At 45.9% G+C, this 21,866-nt stretch overlaps 1 protein-coding gene across 1 annotated transcript; it reads left to right on the forward strand.

The window, feature by feature from the left end:
• The first annotated feature begins 9,993 nt into the window (after positions 1-9,993).
• On the forward strand, positions 9,994-14,023 carry HTR5A (5-hydroxytryptamine receptor 5A). Its single transcript, XM_062621461.1, has 2 exons — positions 9,994-10,904; positions 11,825-14,023. The coding sequence occupies exons 1-2, from the start codon at positions 10,167-10,169 to the stop codon at positions 12,155-12,157; spliced, it is 1,071 nt and encodes a 356-aa protein (XP_062477445.1). The 5' UTR covers positions 9,994-10,166; the 3' UTR covers positions 12,158-14,023.
• Positions 14,024-21,866: the final 7,843 nt, after the last annotated feature.

A 21,866-nucleotide genomic window follows, 5' to 3' on the forward strand; every position in this document is an offset into this window, starting at 1 on the left:
CCCCAGAAGAGCGTGGCTGCCACATGGCTCTCCTACATGCTGGGAGTCAACTCACGCACTCATAAATAATCCAGTTGGCAAATATCAAAAGGTTACATACCCTCACTGGTTTTGTGTGCATGCTCCTGTTCTGGCTCCAGGCAAGGGAAGGAAGAGACCTATGCAGGGAGATGAATCTAACCTAACCCTCTTTATGTTAAGCTAACAAGAACAGAGGCATATATGTCATCATTTACTGTATCTCAATTTGCAGAGGGTAATTTCTCATAATAGGCTGACTTGATTGCTTATTGAACATACCTTAGAGACTGTTTGGTCTTGTTTTTGTGCAGCAAAAGCTCACCCATGTCTCTCTTCACTCTGAAGGATAGAGGGTAAAAAGCTACTATAGGAGTCTTATTATTCATATAAAGGAAGGAAAGCTCGATTCAGAGAAGGATGTCTTTCTGAGATTTACTGAGCAGTCCAGAGGGTTTAGATATCTACGGTTTAGACATTTCAGTTTTATATAAAAAAAAATCTGACTACACTTTAAAATAATAATCCTCCTTGAAATGAATAGAAGAGATGCTCCCAGAACCATAGATTGCTTAAGAAAATCTATTTCCTCACCTATTTCACTGATGCTTGCAGAAAGGAGCTGCCATACATTTTTATAAGAAATGCTAGGCATATCGATGGCTAACTCCTTACAACCCGAGCCCTTGCGCTAAACCTCACCTGTATAAAATAGTCTAGCTGGGTCTTTAGCAGTAATTGTTTGCAAGATGCACTCTAATGGACCCCCCGTGGTTCTCCATGACCCATGGTGCTCTTTTGTAACACTTGCCATTAATCTGAGGCTGTAACGCAATGTTTAATGGGGCATGCCTCTCACTGGGCAGGAGGGATTATGTGGGGCAAGGACATCAGGATTTATGATTCCTTGCAGCCACAGCTGCCATAATAATAAAAAAGCTGCAAGAAAATCTCCTTTTAATGGAGAACATGCACTGTGGCAGAGAACATTTGTCACTGTGTATCTTCCTCACAACATATCAAGCCTGGACTCCATTTACAGACTCCATTGAGGTGTGGCTGTGCTGCAGAATGGATGATGGCAGGAGAAGGACAACTCACCAGAAGCCAGACTGGCTGAAGCGTGACCAAAACAAAAGGGATGGGGCGTAGATGTGTTTGTGAGCAGCTCTGCAAGACTGAGAATAGTGCTAGGAGTCAAAGCAAATGGGCAGCAGATGTTGTGTGAATGCTGGATGAAAGGCTTTAAAACATGAAGATGTTAAATGTGTTTTTTATATTTTTCTATTGAATTATTGGTTGCAGTTACAAAAATTTATCTATAATCCAACTGCCAAGTCAATTGCTAGTGGTGATGCTTTAAAAGCTGACCATGTTAACTGTACTAGTGATCAATAAAGCAGAGAAGAAAGGAGAGGTGTTAGCAAGCAGTGAAGATGGTTCAAATGTGTGGAGGAGGAAGGACACTGAGAGTCTGCGCAGAAAGCTCTGAAGATGCATCAGGTCAGATGAGGAGTCCTTTTAGAGAGATTGTGATTTCTTTTCTTTCCAAGATGAGACTCAGCTTTTATAGTAATACATGAACCATCTGATGTACAGGTGGTTAAGACTTTCTTTAATAAAGACATCCCATGAAGTACGTTCATACGAGATCCTGAATAATTCAGTGGTATCAGAATGAAAGAATTTTACTAAATCTGTGCTGAACTTCTGATAGGGAAGGCACGTTTTTGGCTCCTTTAGCAGCTGATTTCAAGGCCACTGTCATACAGTAGAAACTTGAAAGTAGAAGGTAGCCACAGAGAAGATAGAAAAAGGAACCACAGAAAAAAATACAAACAAAAAGGGTCTTTTTATAAGAGCAAGTAGTGATAGGACAAGGGGAAATGGCTTTAAACTGACAGAGCAGAGATTTAGATTAGATATTAGAAAGAAATTCCTTACCGTGAGGGTGGTGAGGCACTGGCACAGGTTACCCAGAGAACCTGTGGCTGCCTCATCCCTGGCAGTGTTCAAGGCCAGGTTGCACAGGGCTTGGAGGAACCTGGTCTAGAGGAAGGTGTCCTTGCCTGTGGCAGGGGGATTGGAACTGGATGAGCTTTACAGTCCCTTCCTACCCAAACCATTCTGTGATTCTGTGACAAGGAACTTGCAGGGGCCACCAGCTTAACAACGCCAGGCAGATCCCTTGCCTTTCAGGGCACGTACTAAAATCTACGCAGGAACAAGAACTACATGATACACTGCATCTACCTGGAGGCACATTTAGTAAGGTGGAAGGGAAGGCTCCAAAAAGAAGGTAGAAACTCACTAGTGGCAGATGCTAGCATCTCCCTCTAAGCCTGGTGCCTTCACTGCAGGGCAAAACAGGGTGGGCACACAGCTGTACCCTGCAGTAATTCAGAGATCCTGGCCTCAGCTGCTCTTGCTGGATCAGTTTCCCACCACTAGCTTTTGCAGGAGCATATTCCCACTGTCACACATGATTTCCCCAGTGTGGGAGCTGAGCTGCTGCAGGTCACAGACCATTGGGCCACCACCTCTGAGCTGCAGCCTACCAACCCTGACTCACAGACCAGCAGACAGACAAAAAAATCAGCTATTTTATAATAAAATGCATAGCTAGACAATTAAGAGAGGTCTGGCAGCATTTTGCTGTCAAAGTAGTGAATACTGGCTGTCAAAACTAATGATGCTACTAATAAAAATCCTTGTGAAAAACAGAGAGACATTTAGACACATTTATACAACTGCTTTCATCCCATGGGCTCAGAGAATTTTATAGCAGTAGCAAGAAGACACTGCTTGATCAGGTGCCTGCTGCGGTGAGTAACATCATACTGCCAGGTTCTAGGAGAGAAATGATGTTTGGGATGCTTTAAAAACAGCTGTCTCTGTTCAAATAGCTGGAGAAATTTGCTGTCTTGACAGTGATCAAGAGGCAAGCTTTTTGTCAGCTACAGGAGATGTCGGCAAACACTTTTCTTGTGCAGGCATGGGAGCAGACTCATTTTAGTTGCAGAAAGAAAATGTGTGGTCATGTCCTACCATTTGACTTCTTCTTGTAATTTCTTTGACTTGTAAATAATTCCTTGCATTTGAATGAGCCTCTCACTCTCTTAAATAGCAACAGAGATATGAAATATAAATAAGTAAAATTCCACAGCTTTCCCATTTTCACTAATGACCTGCCATGTTGCACGGCTTGAAAATACTGGAAATTTTTCCTCAATTTTACAGCAGTTCTGCTGATCTGTGTGAACTGGGCAGGTAGGGGCATGGAAACATACATGTACACCAAATAATCAGGGGGAGGAAAATGCTCCACAGCTGGAAGGAAACAGCATGTGAATATGAATCTGAGACATTCATCAGCAGTACCCAAGCTGAGAAAGCTGTACAACTGTGCCAGTGCTTCCTGTGGCAGGCAGGGATGTGTCTGTGGCTGTTCAGAAATCTTCAGGGAGGAAGGCAGCAACCAAAGGCCTATGAAGAAATCAGGCTGCTGGAGTGGAATAAAAGAAAGGACATCCCTTTATAATGGACATTGGTGGCCTCATTTTTGCACATATTGCCAGTCAGTTGCAATAACAAAACTGGTCTTGAATGTCAATGAAGGTTTGGGAATAAGGTACTCCAACCAAGGAAGGCATGGAAATGGGACCACACTGCCAAGGAGCCAAAGGGAGCGGAGTGAAGATGGAAGGAGGTGCAAGAAAAATGGTTAAAGAACTGCTGGCCCAGAAAACTGTTTAGAGTGATTTCTGTTCTTGTTATGGTAAATGGATCTTCAAATGTTTTGCCCCTGGAGTCCTGAAATAACATTTCCAGACTATGGATGATTTTATATAAATAAAAGTTCAGAAACCTACAATCTGCAAGGAAGCAGAAAGGTAACCTGGAAAACACCACACAACAGAAAAACCCTTGTTCAGCCTAGCACGATCACAGCCTTCCCTATAGCTTAACACCTATGCAAATCATCTGCCAAAATGCATAAAGCTCAAGATAAACAAATCTCTTCCACAACTTGGCATATGGAAAAAGGGTCTGAACTGAAATGGTAATTGAGTTTTAGAGACCCATCCATTTGCTGTCATTGTGCCATCTGTCTCCTTGGCAGAGTCTTGATAGTTTGCATTGGCAGCTTTGATTGCCAAAGCTCATGTATTAAGTTAGCTACCTCATCTTCCCACACACAATTTCTTCTTATTTTTCTACAGGCCTGCTATTCTAGATGATTCACAGAACAGCGCGATACCACGTACTCCCAGATGCATAATATATTTTGGTATTTTTAAGCTTTTTTTCATCAGAAATATGGATAGTTTTCTATTGTAGTTTGTAAGCAACCTGCAGAGACCAAGCCCATCAGAGTTCAGAGAAAGACTTACTTCTCAGGGACTGACCACAGCAAAGATCACAGGTGCTAGTGTGTATATGTGTTAAGTATTTTCTATCACCAGAGTAATAAATGAAAACTGTGGATGCCTTATGAGGGCAGCACCCCTGAGGCAGGCTCCGAGTTATTGCCTTACTGCCATAACTACTCACTGTAAAGCACCTTTGACTAAAAGCCAATATGACACCTTAGCACCAGGCACCAGGCTCTCCTGAAATTACACAGATGATTTATGTTGTCCCTTAAGGTACAAAAGATGTAATAAAATTATTTACATTTTTTATGTACACAGGGTGCAGCTTTAACTGCAGCAGTGAATGATGTGGGAGTTGCCTTAAGACTTTATTAAGTTATGTGCCCTCTGGTTCTTTGACCATGGACATGTTTTTGGCTGTGCAAGAATGAAAGGCTTAATTCAAGCAGGAGTTAATTCATGTTGGGCAGAAGAGATAAACCCTCCTGGCAGTCCATTCACTGAGACATACACTGTTAATGCAAGGTACCAGAGTCCATCCTCCCTTTAGGCTGGCTGTGTAATAGATTGTGACACAAGGACTGAGACACCAAGGAGTTTACATAAGAGAGGACTGTGCTCTAGGAAAAGTGGATATTCAAAAAGGCTTGAACATGCTGAACAGCTTTTGTCCTTGCTCTGCTTTTTCCTATTGCAAAATTAAACAATACCAGTTACGTCACTGAAGTCATACAATTGGTGAAAATTCCTAAAGGAAAGCTTGCATGCCCTAAACCAAATGGGATCTGCTGTTAGAGGCTGGGTGAGGAATAGTTTTCCAGCCTTACAAAGAAAAAGCCAACAGCATTTTGACTCATTGTTTTAATTTCTGCCCCAAGACAGGAAGACTTTTCCAAGCTCCTCGTAAGCACCTGGAGCAAGAGAACCCAGTCTGGCAAACAGGTCAGTCACTGGGGCACTCTGGGGATGTGGGACACTCACGTCCTCTTTGCTCCCACTCTGATGTACTCCCACAATCCTGCTGAGTGTCCTGCTAACACAGGGCAGGATTAATCTCTGCCTCTCAGTCACTAGGAATTGCTCCACTTTGCAGTAAGTAATTACATGTTACTGGGAGAGAAAGGTTGTCTCCATCCTTCAGATGCAGTAGGATGTTAGAAAACCTCAGGTAAGTCCATGCTCCAGTAAATACATGATTATTAAACAGCTTCAACATAAGAGGCCTGAGATATAGCTACCCAGAATAGCCAGCTGCTTCACCATGAAAATGCTTATGTGAGATACAAAGCATCATGAGTCAAGCCTGTAGCTGAGCTGTGATGCTTTGAACCTTAATGTCCCAAATGCATGCTCTCCCAGACCACTGGAGAGGGAGGGAATCACTCAGTCTTCCTCACAACTAGAGCTGCTACCCTGCACCTGAGACAGCTTTTGTAGGATGAATTAGGCAGAGATGAGTTCCATAAAAGCTGTTTCTGTCCATGAAGAGGTCTGGTTCAGCATTCCCCCTCTCTGCTCCCAAAACTACAGTCCTAACACCACAGGACACTTGAGCCAGAGACTGGCTATCATGAGAATCCATCATAGTGCTGATACTGGCCATCTCTGAAGGTCTTGGGCTTGGGAGACTAGAGTGATATCAGAAGTGTGGATAGGCTCTGAGGGTCTGAGAACAACCTCATGGTCTGTGCATTTTGACTGTGTTTGATTGTTTTGTTGTTACAGGAGAGGAGCAGGCTGTCTGCAAATGTGTTCATAAAGCATGCCTGGATGTAGTAAGTGTGAGCTGGAGCTGACAAATGTTAAATGAAATCTAAGTGATGATTACCTGAGTTTTAGAAATTGCTTTGACACACTGGATGCACATTTACTGAGCAGTCTGGCTGGCAACTGAGCATAGCTTCCAGCCTTGGTGTATATATACAGTGAATATATGAGTTCCCTTAATCCTTGTTTAGCCTAGCAGCTCCACCTACCCTGTAGACTGAAATTCTCTCTCATTCATTCATTAAGTATGCCCAGCAAAAGCACCTCCTGAGCCATCTCCTCTGCCTTTTCTTCCAGTTCTAAGTACAGAGGTTCAAAAGATCTGCATGTAGACACACAATATAAGTCCATTCACCCTGTCCGCAAGAGCAGATACTGGTTGGATGTGCATGTAGGCAGTGGCACAGATAATGTTAGGAATTCCCTCCTGACCTCCAACCATCAGCTACATATTTTGAATTGGAAAGTACCTCCAGTAAATGGTATTTTGTAGCAAGCAGTCTCTACTGGAGAGAACCCTGCTAAATCTGGGGAGTCCTGTCACATCCTCACTAATGTAGGAACAGTGAGGATGTGAGATAACCCTGACTTTGTAGTGCAGATCCTTCCCTCAGAGATCTTCATAGATGTGATCTTTCCACAAACATTACTTACCTGCTACAGATCCCAGCCTTCCACACACTTTATAAATATCCAAAGTTCTGGGGAAATCAATGGCCTTACATATCTGTGCAAAATAAACAGCATTTTCTCCTTAAAAATGACAACATTCAGTCACCTCCAGAACCTGCTGCATTCAGCCAATATGTTTGAAGATTGCAGAATCAGAATCTAGGTCGGAATATAGGAGTGATTTAGGTCAGAAGGGACCTCTGGAGGTCACCTAGTCTAACCCCAGTTAAAGAAGGGCCAACTCCAAAGTTAGATCACAACGTTAGGTCACTCACAGTTCTGTTCAGTTGAATTTGAACATCACCAAGGATGGATATTTCACATTGTCTTTAGACCCATTTCAGTGTTTGACCACTCTCCAGGTGAATATTTATTTCCTAATTTCTAATTGGGATATCTGATGTTGTGTTTTGCATTCATTGCATGTTATAGAAGCATAGAATGGTTTGGGTTGGAAAAGACCTTAAAATCATCCAGTTCCAAATCCCCCTGACGTGGAGAGACACCTTCCATTAGACTGGGTTGCTCAAAGCCCTGTCCAGCCTGGCCTTGAACACTGCCAGGGATGGGGCAGCAACAGCTTCTGTGGGCAACCTGTGCCAGTGCCTCACCACCCTCACAAGGAAAGAGCTTCTTCCTAGTACCTAATCTAAATGTACCCTCTGTCAGTTTAAAGCTATTACACGTTGTCCTGTCGCTGTACACCTCTAAGAAAAGTTTGCCTCCACACTCTCTACACCCTCCCCTGAGGTAGCTGGGGACAGCAGTGAGATTTTCCCCTTAACCTTCTTCTTGTAAGATTGATAAACTTAGTTCTCCCTCCCTTTATACATCATACACCAGTCCACTTCTTGATGGACTCACCATCTTGATGACCTTCCACTGGAATTCCCCCAGTATGTCAGTGTCTTCTACTGAGAAACCCCAAACTGGATGTAAAATTCCAAGGCTTGTTGGATAGAAGGAAATAGTTACTGAGGGCAGCAGTCCTGCTTATATAGGCCAGGATGTTATAGAATGTGTAATGGCACATTGCAAACTGCAAATTCTTGCCCAAGAGGCCACCCAAGTCCTCTTCTGCAAAATGCTGTTGTCCCAGCCAGTCCCCAGCCTGTATTGTATATAGGGTTCTTCTGTCCCAGGTGCAGACCTTTGCATTTCCATATATGCCATATATATATATATATTTATATATATATGTATTAGTCTACATTTTCTATTTCAAATTAATAACCAACCCATTCAACTCCAGAATCTGTTAAAAAATATATATATTTTTAAAGTCCAGTAAGTAAAATAATGAAATTATCAATAAGTTTTCATTAGAACATAAACTAGTTTTACTTCTTCAGATTTAATACATTTTATCTCAATTTCCCTTTAAATCTAATTTCTGTCTATTTGTTCCTGAAGCAAAAAATAATCATCTCTTTTCAGGAGCCCATATTCCATAATTTGTGGCTGATTCTGTAATTCTGGCCTTCATAGGCTTTTCTGGGAAGGGCCCACGCAACAAAAAGCTCTCAGTTCTAGCAGTTGCTAAGTGTTTTGATCAACTGAATGACAGTCAAGGGTGTTTGGCACCTTGCAAACTAGGAATTGTAAATCAGAAGGCTTTATGAAAGCCTACAAACTCCATTTTGGCCTTTGAGTGATAAGTAAAAAACCCTAACCATTCCAAAATTGTCAGTATTCATGTTCATAAAAGATAAAATAATCATCTCTCCCCCAAAAATATGGCAGTATCTTTCCAGAATTATGTTACAGTCTCTAAGGCTACATCTGTTCTAGTAATTACAATAGGCCAGGTCCTGTTCTCTGTCTCTAAGGATGAATAGCACAGCACAGCATGAGTCCATACAGGGAAATTCCCACCCCACCAAAACAAGGTCCTGAAGCTGTTCCGGATCTACTGCCTTGTGTTTCACTTAATAGCAGAGAGAAACGAGTAGCTGAACTAGAAAACATCTTGTTTCTTTAGCCCTTGTTATTGTTACTTCGCTGTTTTTCATTAAAAAGCCCAGATTCAGAAGAGACATCAAGTGGGTTTACCCTCTGTATACCACGAGTGCAGTGTGCATCAGGTACTCCCCAGACATCTCCTTCATTTGAGTCTACTCCCCCAACTCTCTCAAAGTGCAGTTCACCAGCGTTATAGTCATTGATTATTAACATTGATGCCTTTCTTTCCTTCTCCCCCCCGGAGATGCAGACTGTGAGACTCATGTTAGTGCCTGCCGGGTTCTCACATCATGGGTCAGCTCCGATCCAAAAGCTCTCGGGACCCGTTATCCCAGCACCACCTGGAGAAGCTGGGTGCCAGCACCGGCACATCTCTGCCTGCACACCGTCAGAGGCTTTAAGGCTAACCCTGGCTGTATGGAGCTGGTACCCAGGGAAACCTGCTCGGTGGGTTTAAATCCTGCCTTCTGCTAGGAGGCCGAGAATTGCACTTCTCATCACAAGCATAGTGATAAAACCCAAGTGACTTGCTCAAACGTTTCATTAGCCGTTAATGTCGTTAATTTAACAATTAGTAACAACAGCCAAGAGATAGATTATTTCTAATAAAAGACCCGCCAATTGCTAACAAGTCAGGAAATGCCGGAGCAGAAGTTCTCAAAGAAATGATCCCTTGCCACATCCCCCCTGCACAGAGTAACTGCGATTACTGACGGCTTAGCTGGGCACAGACTCCAGCCGACATGGGAGCTACACAATTCCCGTGTCACCTCCCTAACACATTTCCCGAAGAGCCCCGCTACAATTTCGCAGGGATCCTAACTTTCTACGCCTGACACGGAATACTCCCCATGGAGGGAAGCCACCCGGGGGAGCAGCGGCTCAGACAAAGCCGAGGCTGCGCCTCGCACGGTGCGGGCAGTGGCTGCCGGTTCTGCTTCTCCCCGCGCTGGCTCTAAGGGACGCTCCGCGCACTGACATGACTAAGCACGACCCGCACCGAGAGGCTGCTCGCCCAGCACCCGCGCACGGCGGGGGGACTCACCTGCCCGACTCCTCCGCAGGGCCAGCCGCTCCTCCGCGCGGGCTCCGGCGCCGCCAGCGCCGCCCCGCGCCGCCCCGGAGCCGCGCACCGAGCCGCGCCCGCGGAGCCACCGCCTCCCGCCGCCGGGACCGGCGCGCCGGGGCGGGCCGGGGGTGCTGTCAGCCGGCGGCTGACGCAGGGCGCTTCCTCCCGGGGATGAAGACCCCTGCGGCGGGCAACCACCAGCCGCCGCGCCCGGCGCCGCTCGGGGCAGACGGGGACCCTCCGCGCCCGCGGTAGGGTGTCCCTCCCCTTTTCCTTCCCTTCCGCGCCCCGAAGCCCCCAGCATGGAGCGCCCTCTCAACCTCAGCTGCTTTGCCGATACGACCCCGGACACCGGCAACCGGAGCGGGAACTCCGCCGGTCCGGACGGGGACCGGGCGCCCCTCTCTGTATTCAGCGTGTTGGTCCTCACCCTGTTGGCCATGCTGGTGGTGGCCACGTTCCTCTGGAACGGGCTGGTCCTGGCCACCATCCTCCGGGTGCGCACTTTCCACCGGGTGCCCCACAACCTGGTGGCCTCCATGGCCATCTCCGACGTGATGGTGGCAGCCCTGGTCATGCCCCTCAGCTTGGTGCATGAGTTGTCGGGGCGGCGGTGGCGGCTGGGCCGGTTGCTCTGCCAGGTGTGGATCTCCTTCGACGTGCTGTGCTGCACCGCCAGCATCTGGAATGTCACAGCCATCGCCCTTGACCGCTACTGGTCCATCACTCGCCATCTAGAGTACACGCTCCGCGTCCGGCGCCGCATCTCCAATATCATGATTGCCCTCACCTGGGCACTTTCTGCCTTCATCTCCTTGGCCCCACTGCTCTTTGGCTGGGGAGAGACTTACTCGGAGAACAATGAGGAGTGCCAGGTCAGCCAGGAGCCTTCCTACACCATTTTCTCCACCTTTGGCGCCTTCTACCTGCCCCTCTGTGTAGTGCTTTTTGTGTACTGGAAGATCTACAAGGCTGCCAAGTTTCGAATCGGGTCTCGGAAGAACAACTCTATCACCCCCATTACACGAGAAGGCCTGGAGGTAGGTCAGCTTGGTTGCTTCTTGCTCTAGTCAACTCCTGGTATCAGACAAGCCCTTGCAGTGGAGGGGGAAACTTAGTGCTAAAGTGTGCAAGTGAACAGCATCCCATCAAAGCCCTGTGAATCCTGGAGGCTTTAAAGGGAAAGCTGACTGCAAAGCTTGCAAGCCCAGTTTTCTGACTCCTTCCAAGTCCCCAGCAAGGTGTAGCTAAAGCAACTTTGGGCAGATTGTGAGCCTGAGCTCCACGTGGGTGTGCAGTGACTCACAGCCGTCCCCCTGTGGAATGCTGAATCAGTGCTCGGGAGCAGGAGTGAGGGGTCAGCCTTCCTCCCATGGGGAGCCATGTGGGGGTGTCAGTGCTGGGATCCTGTCTCCACTAGGGACAATCCCCTGGCAAGCAGCTGTGGCTGTGGGGAGGCTCTGAATTTACCCGTGCAGAACGTCCTTGTACATCCTTTCTAATCGTGGCTGCATCATGTCAGTTCATCCCAAGCACGGTGACTGTGCACTGCAAAGACTTGTTGGGGAGAAGGAGGAAATGTATGCTCATCTTCTTGCCTTTCCTCCCAAGGACTCTTAATGGGTTCAGAGAAAGCAAGGAGACTTGTGCATGGCATGTGGGTGTGTGCCTGTTGTACTGATCAGATTGTAGATGGGGAAATAATCTTATTGCAATGCCATGTGAGCAGTTCTATGTGCCCATACCTCACTAGGCTCTTCAGTCTAGCCTCACCTAAAAATAGCCTCCATTACCCAGAAGAGGGTCATACAGCCACTCTCCCCTCAATTGGAGCATGACGTAGATAGCCTGTGTTTCCCAGTGAGCTCTGGTCATCACCTGCGTCGCTTGGTTGTGTACCTGCTGTGGGGGATCAACTGACTGAAGCACATATGGTGCAACTTGTGTTTGTGTTTGGCAGGTAAAAGAAGCTGCCCAGCAGCCACAGATGGTCTTCACTGTCCGTCATGCCACTGTTACGTTCCAGACGGAGGGAGACACGTGGAGAGAGCAGAAGGAAAAGAAAGCTGCCCTCATGGTGGGCATCCTTATTGGGGTCTTTGTGCTCTGCTGGATCCCCTTCTTCATCACGGAGCTCATCAACCCCCTCTGCTCATGTGACATCCCACCCATTTGGAAGAGTATTTTTCTATGGCTAGGCTATTCAAATTCCTTTTTTAATCCACTCATCTATACTGCTTTCAACAAAAACTACAACAATGCCTTCAGGAACCTATTCTTTAGGCAGCACTGAGCAGAAAAAGCTTTCCTGCTGTCCCAGGAAGATCATTTCAACTCTCAATGAATCCTATCAAATTCTTGAGGAAGATCAAAGCCACAGGTACTGAGGTGAATCTATAGATGCATCCCCATGTGTCATACGTCCCAGCAACAGTCCTGGTTCCTATGCAGACTCTCCATCCCCCTGCTAAGTCAGCTGCTATTTTAACTGCAAACAGCATGTAGAGTTTCTCTGGCCAGCAGCATGGCATTCTCCCTCCAGTGCCCTTTCCTAATGACGTTCTGTTTGGTGACAGTAACCGTGCAGAGGAGTCTGCTGGCAAGGAGTCATATTTGAAACTGATTTGGCTGCTGCCGGTCTCTCACAGCATTAACAACTTTGTCCCATGTGCAAAGCTGGGACCCTTTAATGTCAAGAGATTTTGTGATTATCTATAAAACTAGATATTTTATGGGTTGGATGAAAAGACTGTCTTTCACTTTTAGAGATTGTTAAGTGTTTGTTTGGGGAAATAAAACCCTCAGTAATGGTTAAGAGCGGACTCTAAGTACAAAGCCTTTTCTCACATGCTATATCAACAGCGAATTGTGCTATTTGCTATTGGTATTCTGTGTAGCAAGTTGGGGTCTTTTAAATTATTTATTGTGGAAGCTTAATGCATGGTGTACCCTGGAATGAGAGAGAATGCATGGGAAATCCACTCTCGTTCTCTGACTGCTACGTGTGAGCATCTGCCTGAGATCTTTACTTTCAGAAATACCAGCCATAAATGTTAATCTTTGTGTCTGTTGCTTCCCATTTTAAACCATAAATGTGTTTTGAGCAGCTTTGGGGCAAGTTTCCTGTAATTGCAGGGGATTCAGGAAGTGTATTTCCAATTGCCTGTCAATGAGGAGCTGTGTTTTACTATTTCTGAGTGCAATTCAGGTCTTCTTGAAACCAAAGGCTCCAGTCCTGTGTGGTCATTATTGCTCTGTTGCCTTCCTGCCTTTCCATGTTGCTAACATAATTATAACAGTTGCCCTTTCACTCTTAGAATTAGAATTATGCACTCTACGCTGCACTGCTAGAAGACTGACAGGCCTTCAGATAAAGAAAAGCATTAGTTTTAGCTGTGGGTTGTATGGGGCAGCCGCTGAAATCAGACCAGAATTGAAATGGTGGAGAAAAACATGAGACAGGAATCGGAATGACATGATTTCGTGTCAGATATCTTAAGAAGAAGAGATAAGAGAGAAAAATGTCAATAAATCATGGGAAAAACTCCCTGGGGTGGGTAGGATTAGTTCCTAACCTTAGAAGATTGCGAGACATCAGATGTTAAAATTGTCAGCAGTCCTTTAAACCAGTCAAAAGTCCTGGTAGAGTTGGTAATGAAAACCCTTTTTCTTTTCATATCTCAGGACAGGTGAAAATGGAAGCAGATCTCAAGGTGCTATCAAGTGTTGAGGCTCTTTCAGGAGCAGTTAGACAAACATTCATCAGGACTGACATAGATGTAGCTGATCCTGCCTTGTGGCAAGAGGAGAAATAGGGTGGCCCCTGAGATCTTTTTCAACACTATTTGATAAAAGTCTGTTTGAAATATTGGGTAAAATCCTGCCCTCAATGAAAGCAATGGACAAATTCTCAGTGATTTCAAATAAGTCAGAATTTTATCTAGCATGTCTTGTCTTGTCAAAGTATAGTTTTAATGTTAATTCAAAGAGAAGGGTGGGATAGGAGCAATCTTCAAACTCCCCTGAAAGAGTCTCTGATCTGCACTAACTGTGGACCAATTGGTAGAGATTTCTTTGTTACATAATTTAAAGCCTTATTAGTGACATCTCTGATGTACCAAAAATTGTAATAAACTCTTGAGCAGCTTTTTTTTTTTTTTTTACTGGGGATATAAAGGTTTGCTTTCTGTGAAGAGTCCATTGCCAATACAGAGTTGTTCTTTTCAGGAACTTACCACTTGTCTTGTGTCAAGGGTTGTTTAGACAAAAAAGAGTTGAGAAAAATGCTTCCTTGTCCAAGCCAGACCCTGAGCTAAGCTTGGTGGTGTGTGAAAGTAGGACACTACTTGTTAAGCCATCACAGCAACACTAATACTAAAGCATGGATTAACGGTGAAGCTGGACTTTAGCTCACCATTTTCACTCATAGCATCATGGCTATACAACCCTGTTTCAGACTCAGCTGTGTTCATCCCCATTTTTATTTGCTCTTTGTGAGCACTGCAGATTTTCTCTCTGTGTTGTGTGGGATCCTCACATAGGCTGTGGAATCAACTGCAAACTCAAATCAGTGTCCTGTGTAAGGAGACAAAAATTAAACTGAAATTGATGGGTAACATCCCCACTTCTGCAGCAGCTCAGTGCTGGGATGGAGCTCTCTTTCATTACACCCTGTGTTTCTTCATGCTATGCCTTAAACAGTGAAAGGAAGACAAAAGACAATTTTAAAATAACACTGGGAAATTCTAACATGTCTGTAGTCATGGATAATCCATCATCCTGGTGTAAATTACATCCACCTTTATTTGACAATCCACACCCCATACAATCCATATTGATCTTCTGCAAATAACAGCTTCCAGTTGGTCATAAATTTTGGGTTTCTTTCTTTGTTTTTCAATTTTGACATAATCAGCAGCTATTATACAGGCCAATTCCTACAACTCTTACTTGAGACTTAAGACCATTGGCTTTTCTTCTAAACACCATTCCTGCAATGTAATATGACCATGCAGGGAAAATATTAGTATTCTGGATATTGTGCAAAAGAGTGGTACTGAAATATGCCATGATGGTCCGAGCATAGTGAAGGGGCACAAATAAACCTTGACTTCTGATCCTGGCTCCGAGGCTTTTTAAAAACCTCTCAGTATTCAAACACAGATGCTAAGTGGGCTCCCAGAGACCCAAATCATGTTTGAAGATGTACACAGGCCCAGCTTCAAAGGATGTATCTTGTACCTTCTTGTTCCCGTTTATAAAACAGAATCAGTGGTGTGAAGAGATCTGCCTCACCGAGGCTTTGTGAGGATTAATTAGTAAATGTTTATCATGTACCAGGAAGGTGGAACACTCTGGTTTGAATGCCAAGCAGCATTATAAATTGGACTTCGATTTAATTCCTCAGAAGAACATTATTGCCCATTATTATTGAGTTGCCTATGCAATTTAATGGCTATGTAATACTTCCAGAAGAGACTCAACTAACCTTCTTCCACTTGCAATTAATTTATTTTACTCTCAATGCCCTGACAGTTCAATGAACATCTGTATGGGAGCTCGATAGCTGGGGCAATGACGGCACATTCTGAATGCTGTCTGCTGAATGTCTCCTTGCAGTGCTGAAAGCATATCGTCAAGGTTCAAGGAGCACCAGCTCTCCAGGCAGTCTGCTCCCGTGTTTCCTTTATTTTTTAGGGAGAAGAAAAGGTCACAAAAGAATGCCCTTGGATTAGATGACAGGTTGGCAGACCACCTTCCTCTTCCCTCCACATCCTGTTGACCTTTCTTCTCAAAGCAGGACTCCAGGACAAGTACCGATCCTGCACAGACAAGGCCATCCCCTGTTGTTAATATTCCTGGGCATTTCCTAAAAATCAGTGCAGTTGGCTTTAACCTGGCAGCGGCAGCAGGAAGTGGGAGTTTCCTGCAAGTAAAGTTGCAGGCAGTTAAAGACATTTCACCTGACAAAGGTAATTAATGACTGCTAGCTCCAGCAGTTGCTGCACTGAGCTACGACTGACAAAGTGTCAAAGTGAGTATTGCAATGTAGTAATTTGAGCTGATTTGTTTGCGAAGGGCTTGTCGCCGTTTCACTCTTGGATCCCTCATTTTACCTGCATCGGTTCAGCAGCAAACTGGGACACAGGCATCATTAATGCTCCATGTGGGAACAGTGGGGTAAAACATGCATGGCAAAATCTGCATCCCCACTGCGACCCATGCTGGCTGAACATCACAAAACTGCCAGCCTGTTCATCAAATTGAAGAGGTGGCCAAAGAGATCTTTAAATCACCATTATTTTCAGTAACACTGAAGTACTGAGGAAGTAGCAGAAAACTGGAAGAGTGCTGAAGTTGTGCCAGTATTTTTAAAGGGCGAATTTGGAGAGCCAAGTACTCATAAGGCTAATACTGCTACTGATTTACAGCTTGAAATTGATCCTTGGCAAAAATGTGGAACAGCTGATAAAGGACTCAGTGAATAAAAAATTACAGGAAATAAATATAAGTAAAATAAATCACGTTGATGCCTTTCTTTGATTGCAGCACATGGTTCACTGCTGATGGCGATATGAAGTATTCACTCGTCACTAATGAATCTGACTTGACAACACTCAACAGTTCCATGAAAAAGTGAGGAAAAAAACAATATGAGGTTCAAACTGCCCAATATTTGCTAATGACTCATGGGCTGGAAGAGGTATAAATACAGCAAATGCAGGCTCTTGTACAGAGAAATAAGGATGCAAACTGGCTGGGGGTATGTTATCCCAGTGTGAGGGAAAGGTATGCACCTAGAAGCAGTGAGATAGGACCCTTGTTGCAGGTGGGGAGGCATGGCCGTGTCAGGGTGCCTCAGGAGCCAAACACAAAGGACTGTTCAGCATTCTGGGGACAAACAGACTTATTTCTTACCTGCGCACAGGCTGCGTCCAGCTATGGATTTTATTCTGGTCACTGGAGGAGAAGCTACGATTTCAGTTTGTTACATTTTCCCTGTTCCCTGCTCCCCACCACTGCCAGGCAGTCAGCCCCAGCATTGCAGTTCTCTCAGCCATGTAATTTCCCATGCTGGCCAAGTCAAATACTTTCCCTAATCATCCTAAAAAGGAAGACAGATGGGCTCTTTCTCTGGGTCCCCCCGTGCATTGCTGTTGTTCTTCTGTATAACTAACAGTTTTAGTGGTGGGAACAACAGCTTCTGCAACGCCAAACCCCTGCTGCCAGCTCAGTGGACGGGACCAAGCAGGGCTCGATGCGGCCCTAGGGGTTGGTAGATGGAGCAGGCACTGCCCAAACACTGCTGTCTGGCAGTGACTAGGACGAGGAAAGAGAAAACAGGAGGATATGTGCTTGCCTCAGATTTTTGCTGGAGCTGTTCCTGACAAACCAGTCCCTAATGCTGCTCCTAGCTGCCCTCCCTGCTTCTGGTGAGACCAAACCTGACCAGGCTGCCCCCGACGTGGGTCTGGTCATCTCTGCAGAAATGCAGAAGGGAGGGGAAAAGATTTCCCTAACCCACTGCATCCCTAATCACAGGAAAAAAATTCCCAACCCTGACTGCCTCTATGGGAGAGGACGCATTTCCTGCATGGCGTAGGTATGCACCCTGCCCGGTTCAGTGCCCTTCCCGCTGCTAGCTGCACAGGGTGGAAATCTCTGCATCATTCAAAAATACCTCCTGCTGGACAGGTGCCTAAGTTTGTTCAAGCATTAGCTTGAAATTTTGCCTTTTTCTTCAGTTCAGGGCTGCAACCTGAGGTCAGTCTTTCTTCCTTGTGCCTCTTATCGAGTCACAGTGATGCACAGGTTACACACAGGTCCCACCACCTTTGTCTGCTGATACAAAGGAGGGCAACCTTTCAAAACTGGCATCTTCACTTGTGGAAAAGAACCCCTTGTTTCTGGGTTCAAGCTGCCAAACCAACCACTGAGGTGCCACAAAACCCCAGTGTCTGCTTTTTCTTGCCTGAGCTACCATGATTTAATGTTTGAATTACCTCGCTCTTCACAAGACACTTGGCTGGGCAGCCCCAAAGCTTAAACCATGCCTGGTCTGGCTCATTTTGCTACGATCCATCACATATCCCACCTTTCTACCATTCTCCTGGGGTGCCATGTTGGAGCTCTGGATATTAGAAAGCCATTCATACAATGGTCAGGCTGCTGCCTGTGCAACACCTCCCTGGTCTGGCACAGCTGGGTCAAACAAGGCTGTTTCCAAAACAAAAGCTGCTGTGGCACATAGACCATGGTGAAAATTACTGTGATCACCTTGCAGCCCTCTTGTCTAGATCTGCTAACAGCCTGATATAAGGCCCCACAGGCTACCTGTGCTCCTGTCAGGCAGACTTTACAGGGTCACGTAGTCGCACAATTTAAACGGAGATCTGCTTTCAAGGAGGGGGTAGAAATAACTTTGATGCAATGCCAAACCCAGCTCTTTCAGTGGGCACTGGAGCATATGGAGCCTCTCGCACAATTGCCTGGGAGCTGCAGGTCTGTGATGCCTTTTCTCTGCTCAACTGCTCACCTGGTGCCAGCGTTTCCAGGTGCATTAACAGAGGATGCTCCTGTGCACGTCTTGGACCTTCCACCCACACATCATGGTGCCAGGGTGAATATTAAACAGACAGGAGGAGCGCAGCAGATGCAAAGTGCAAGTACACTTACTGGCACAAGGGGCTACTCACTATCTGGAATTTGAATGGGAAAAGAAACTGCAAAGCTGTGGAATTAAGTAATTAAGCTTTCCAAGGCTTCTTAAAAGGAGGCAGGTAGATGCCAAGGCAAGATAATACAGCACCCAGCTATGCTCCTGTGCTTCCCGCAGTTTTGTAGCACAGATCTCAGCCTTACCTGGGATTTCAGAGCCCATTACCCTGACTAAAGCCCTAGGGCTACTTTATAAGCTGTTAATAGTTGCCAACCAAAATGAGTATCAGGGCTGTTTCTTATTAAAATGAGCATTTAAGCCAGCTGGAGAAGACTGTAAGTAGCATAAACCCTTTAAATTCTTTCTGAAACCCCAGAAGCTTGCAATGTTTGCATACAGGACACAGCAAATAAGTTCTAAAGGAAATCTGTTTGACAGCAAATCTGCTGTTGCTCTTCAGATCAGCTTCTCCACCACTTTTACTCACATATGTCAACAAGACAGCATGTACTCATCTACTGTGTGAGCGCTACAGGATCTTCCCAGGGTGATTACAGAATTATTGGTATGTGACTGTCCTGCCAGGGGATATGCCCTGGATTCCCCAGCTTTAGATGCAAAGCAAAACCTCCAGCCACGCAGGCTCCTGTCCGCAGGTGGGGTACACTGGATAATTCAGCTGGGTGCTGAGAAGCTGGGCTGGCTTTCACCCTCATGTTCGTCATCCCTCAGAGAATAAGCTCTCACCCCACACTGCTCTTCCTGCATCCCTTCTTGCTTCTGGAGGTGCCCAAGAAGGGATCTCCTACGGCTTGGTGGAGCCTGTTTCTCTGTATGCTGCCGTGGTGGTGATCCATGAGTCAAGGCTGCTCCTCCACTCAAGGGCTCATAGTGAAGATAATCACTCCATAAACCAAATGAGCCATGGCTTAGATCAAATGGGGTAATAAAAGCTGGTGGGTTGCACCAGTTTCCCTATGAAATGCCTGTTTGTAATAGGCTCTAAACGCTTCAAAACCATTAAGTGGGCAGGATCCTCACAGAGGGGATTCTTTTTTCGGGGAAAGAGGGAACTGTTTCAGCCTCTCCAGTGCTATAAATGGGAGATGCATTAGTCTCCTTTAGGACACACTTTCTTACAGAGGGGCTTGCCACACAGCAGGACCCCATCCGTCACAGACACCCAGCACCAGTGCCACCAGTAACACATTGAAGGAGGTGATCCTGCCCCTCTACTCTGCACTCGTGAGACCTGACTTGGAGTATTGTGCGCAGTTCTGGTGTCCTCAACATTAAAAGGATATGGAACTGTTGGAACAAGTCCAGAGGAGGGCCACGAGGATGATCAGGGGACTGGAGCACCTTCCGTATGAAGATAGGCTGAGAAAGTTGGGGCTGTGCCACCTGGAGAAGAGAAGGCTGCGTGGAGACCTCATAGCAGCCTTCCAGTATCTAAAAGGGACCTATAAGGATGCTGGGGGTGGACTCTTCGTCAGGGACTGTAGTGATAGGACAAGGGGTAATAGGTCCAAAGATAAACACAGGAAGTTTAGATTGGATATAAGGAAGAAGTTCTGTACTGTGAGGGTGGTGAGGCACTGGAATGGGTTGCCCAGGGAAGTTGTGAATGCTTCATCCCTGGCGGTGTTCAAGGCCAGGTTGGACAGAACCTTGGGTGATGTGGTTTAGTGTGAGGTGTGCCTGCCCATGGCAGGGGGGTTGGAACTTGATGATCTTAAGGTCCTTTCCAACCTTAACTATTCTACGATTCTATGATAAGATGAAGAGCATTGTGCTTTTACCCCAGCTTGTACATGATGATGTGGACCAGCGCGCAGTCTGGAGCTTGCTGCAAAGCAAAGAAGTGGTTTTGGGGACGCGGCAGAAGGGTGAGGAGGGAGCGGCTGGCTCCCTGCGTGCTCCGCAGCTCAGCTCAGCCCTGCAGGAGCAGGGCAGCAGGAGCTGCAGGCGATAGACAGCATGCTCTGTCCGGCTCCACCACTGCGTGTTTTGGCAGCAGGCAGACAGCACGATGACTCCGCTGGCTTGCAGGGAAGGAGATGAGGTCAAAAGCACCATCTGGCCCACTCACCTTTCTGCTCCTCTGTGGCAGCATAAGAGTCTGGCAAGACATAAGGTCAAGGGCTGAGTGTGCTCTTATACACTCGAGCATGGCAGCAAAGGGCAGAAAGAGACTGGTTATTTTTTGTTTCCTTCTGCCAGCTGCTGTGCAGGGGTGGGGGAAGGAGCAATATCCCTGATACTGTTCCCAGATGTGGTCCTCCGAGATGGTGAGATGCTTAGATTTTTGTTTTTCATTTGAACGTTAATGAAGCACCTAAATAACCCAGCTAACCCAAAGCTTAGTGCAGACAGTGGAAGGAAGGGAAAAGTACACTCTCTGCTGCTAAGCAAGTATAGTCTAGCTTTACAAGATGTCTCAATACTGTGCAAAATAAGCAGAGTGTACATGTTGTTCAGCACTTGGATGCTGAGCTTTGTATAGCCCTTTGTAAGTGGAAAATATCTCTCTTGCTTACCCTCAACAGCTGTTACAATAGCCCTCTGAACCAGATCAAATCCACCATCCTTCCTCTTCCCCTTCAAGCGCTCTGAATTTTGAGATGTTTCAGAGTCGGATTAGCACTGTATATTTTCTTTATCCAGCTCCTTCCAGGCTCCTCTATCCAGCTTTACACCCTGTAAGACCTCTATTCCATGCAAAAGCAAAGAAGCCCTGCCTGGGTCTTGCTGACTGGAGTCCCAAATGATGCACGTTGCTTGGAGCCGTGGGCTTTGGGATGTCTGCACAGCATCAGGGAAGGGGCAGCTCTGAATTAACTCAAGTCTTGCTGCCTCAGGTGTTATATGAACATCCCACAGCACTGAGTAGACAAGAAAACCATAATTACACAGACTGTAGAGTGATATTGTTTCTGAAGAGCAGCTGATTAATTTTATGGGGCCAGGATGCAACTATTTTATGCACAAATGTCCTTAGAAGACATTAGAGAGACAGTGAGTACAGGATCCTCTTTTTGCCTTCTGAGCAGAGCAGCATAGGAGATGTGTGAACACACACACACACACATCAGTTACACAGATCCATTGCTCTGAGTGCTCCCGCCAAACAAATGGCACCGAGTCCCTAAATACACCCAGGAAAATATGTTCTCCTTGGGCAGGATGATCAGCCCACATGCACTGGAAAATGTCAACACAGATGCATAATTTTCCTTCAAAACATACACACACACATACGAACACAAGCACGCTCCTTTTTCACACTGCATCAACCGTTTTAGCTGGGGTTTGGTTGTTTTGCTCTTGACTAGAAAAAACT

Source organism: Pezoporus occidentalis, unplaced genomic scaffold, assembly GCF_034315485.1.
Source record: "Pezoporus occidentalis ecotype Australia unplaced genomic scaffold, CSIRO_AGI_Poc_V1 ctg23, whole genome shotgun sequence".
Taxonomy (NCBI): Eukaryota; Metazoa; Chordata; class Aves; order Psittaciformes; family Psittacidae; genus Pezoporus; species Pezoporus occidentalis.

Excerpts from the sequence above, each read along its gene's own strand:
- HTR5A (XM_062621461.1), top strand. The coding sequence starts at position 10,167 with ATGGAGCGCCCTCTCAACCTCAGCTGCTTTGCCGATACGACCCCGGAC. Across the intron at positions 10,905-11,824 it reads TTACACGAGAAGGCCTGGAG|GTAAAAGAAGCTGCCCAGCA; the intron begins GTAGGTCAGCTT and ends TGTGTTTGGCAG.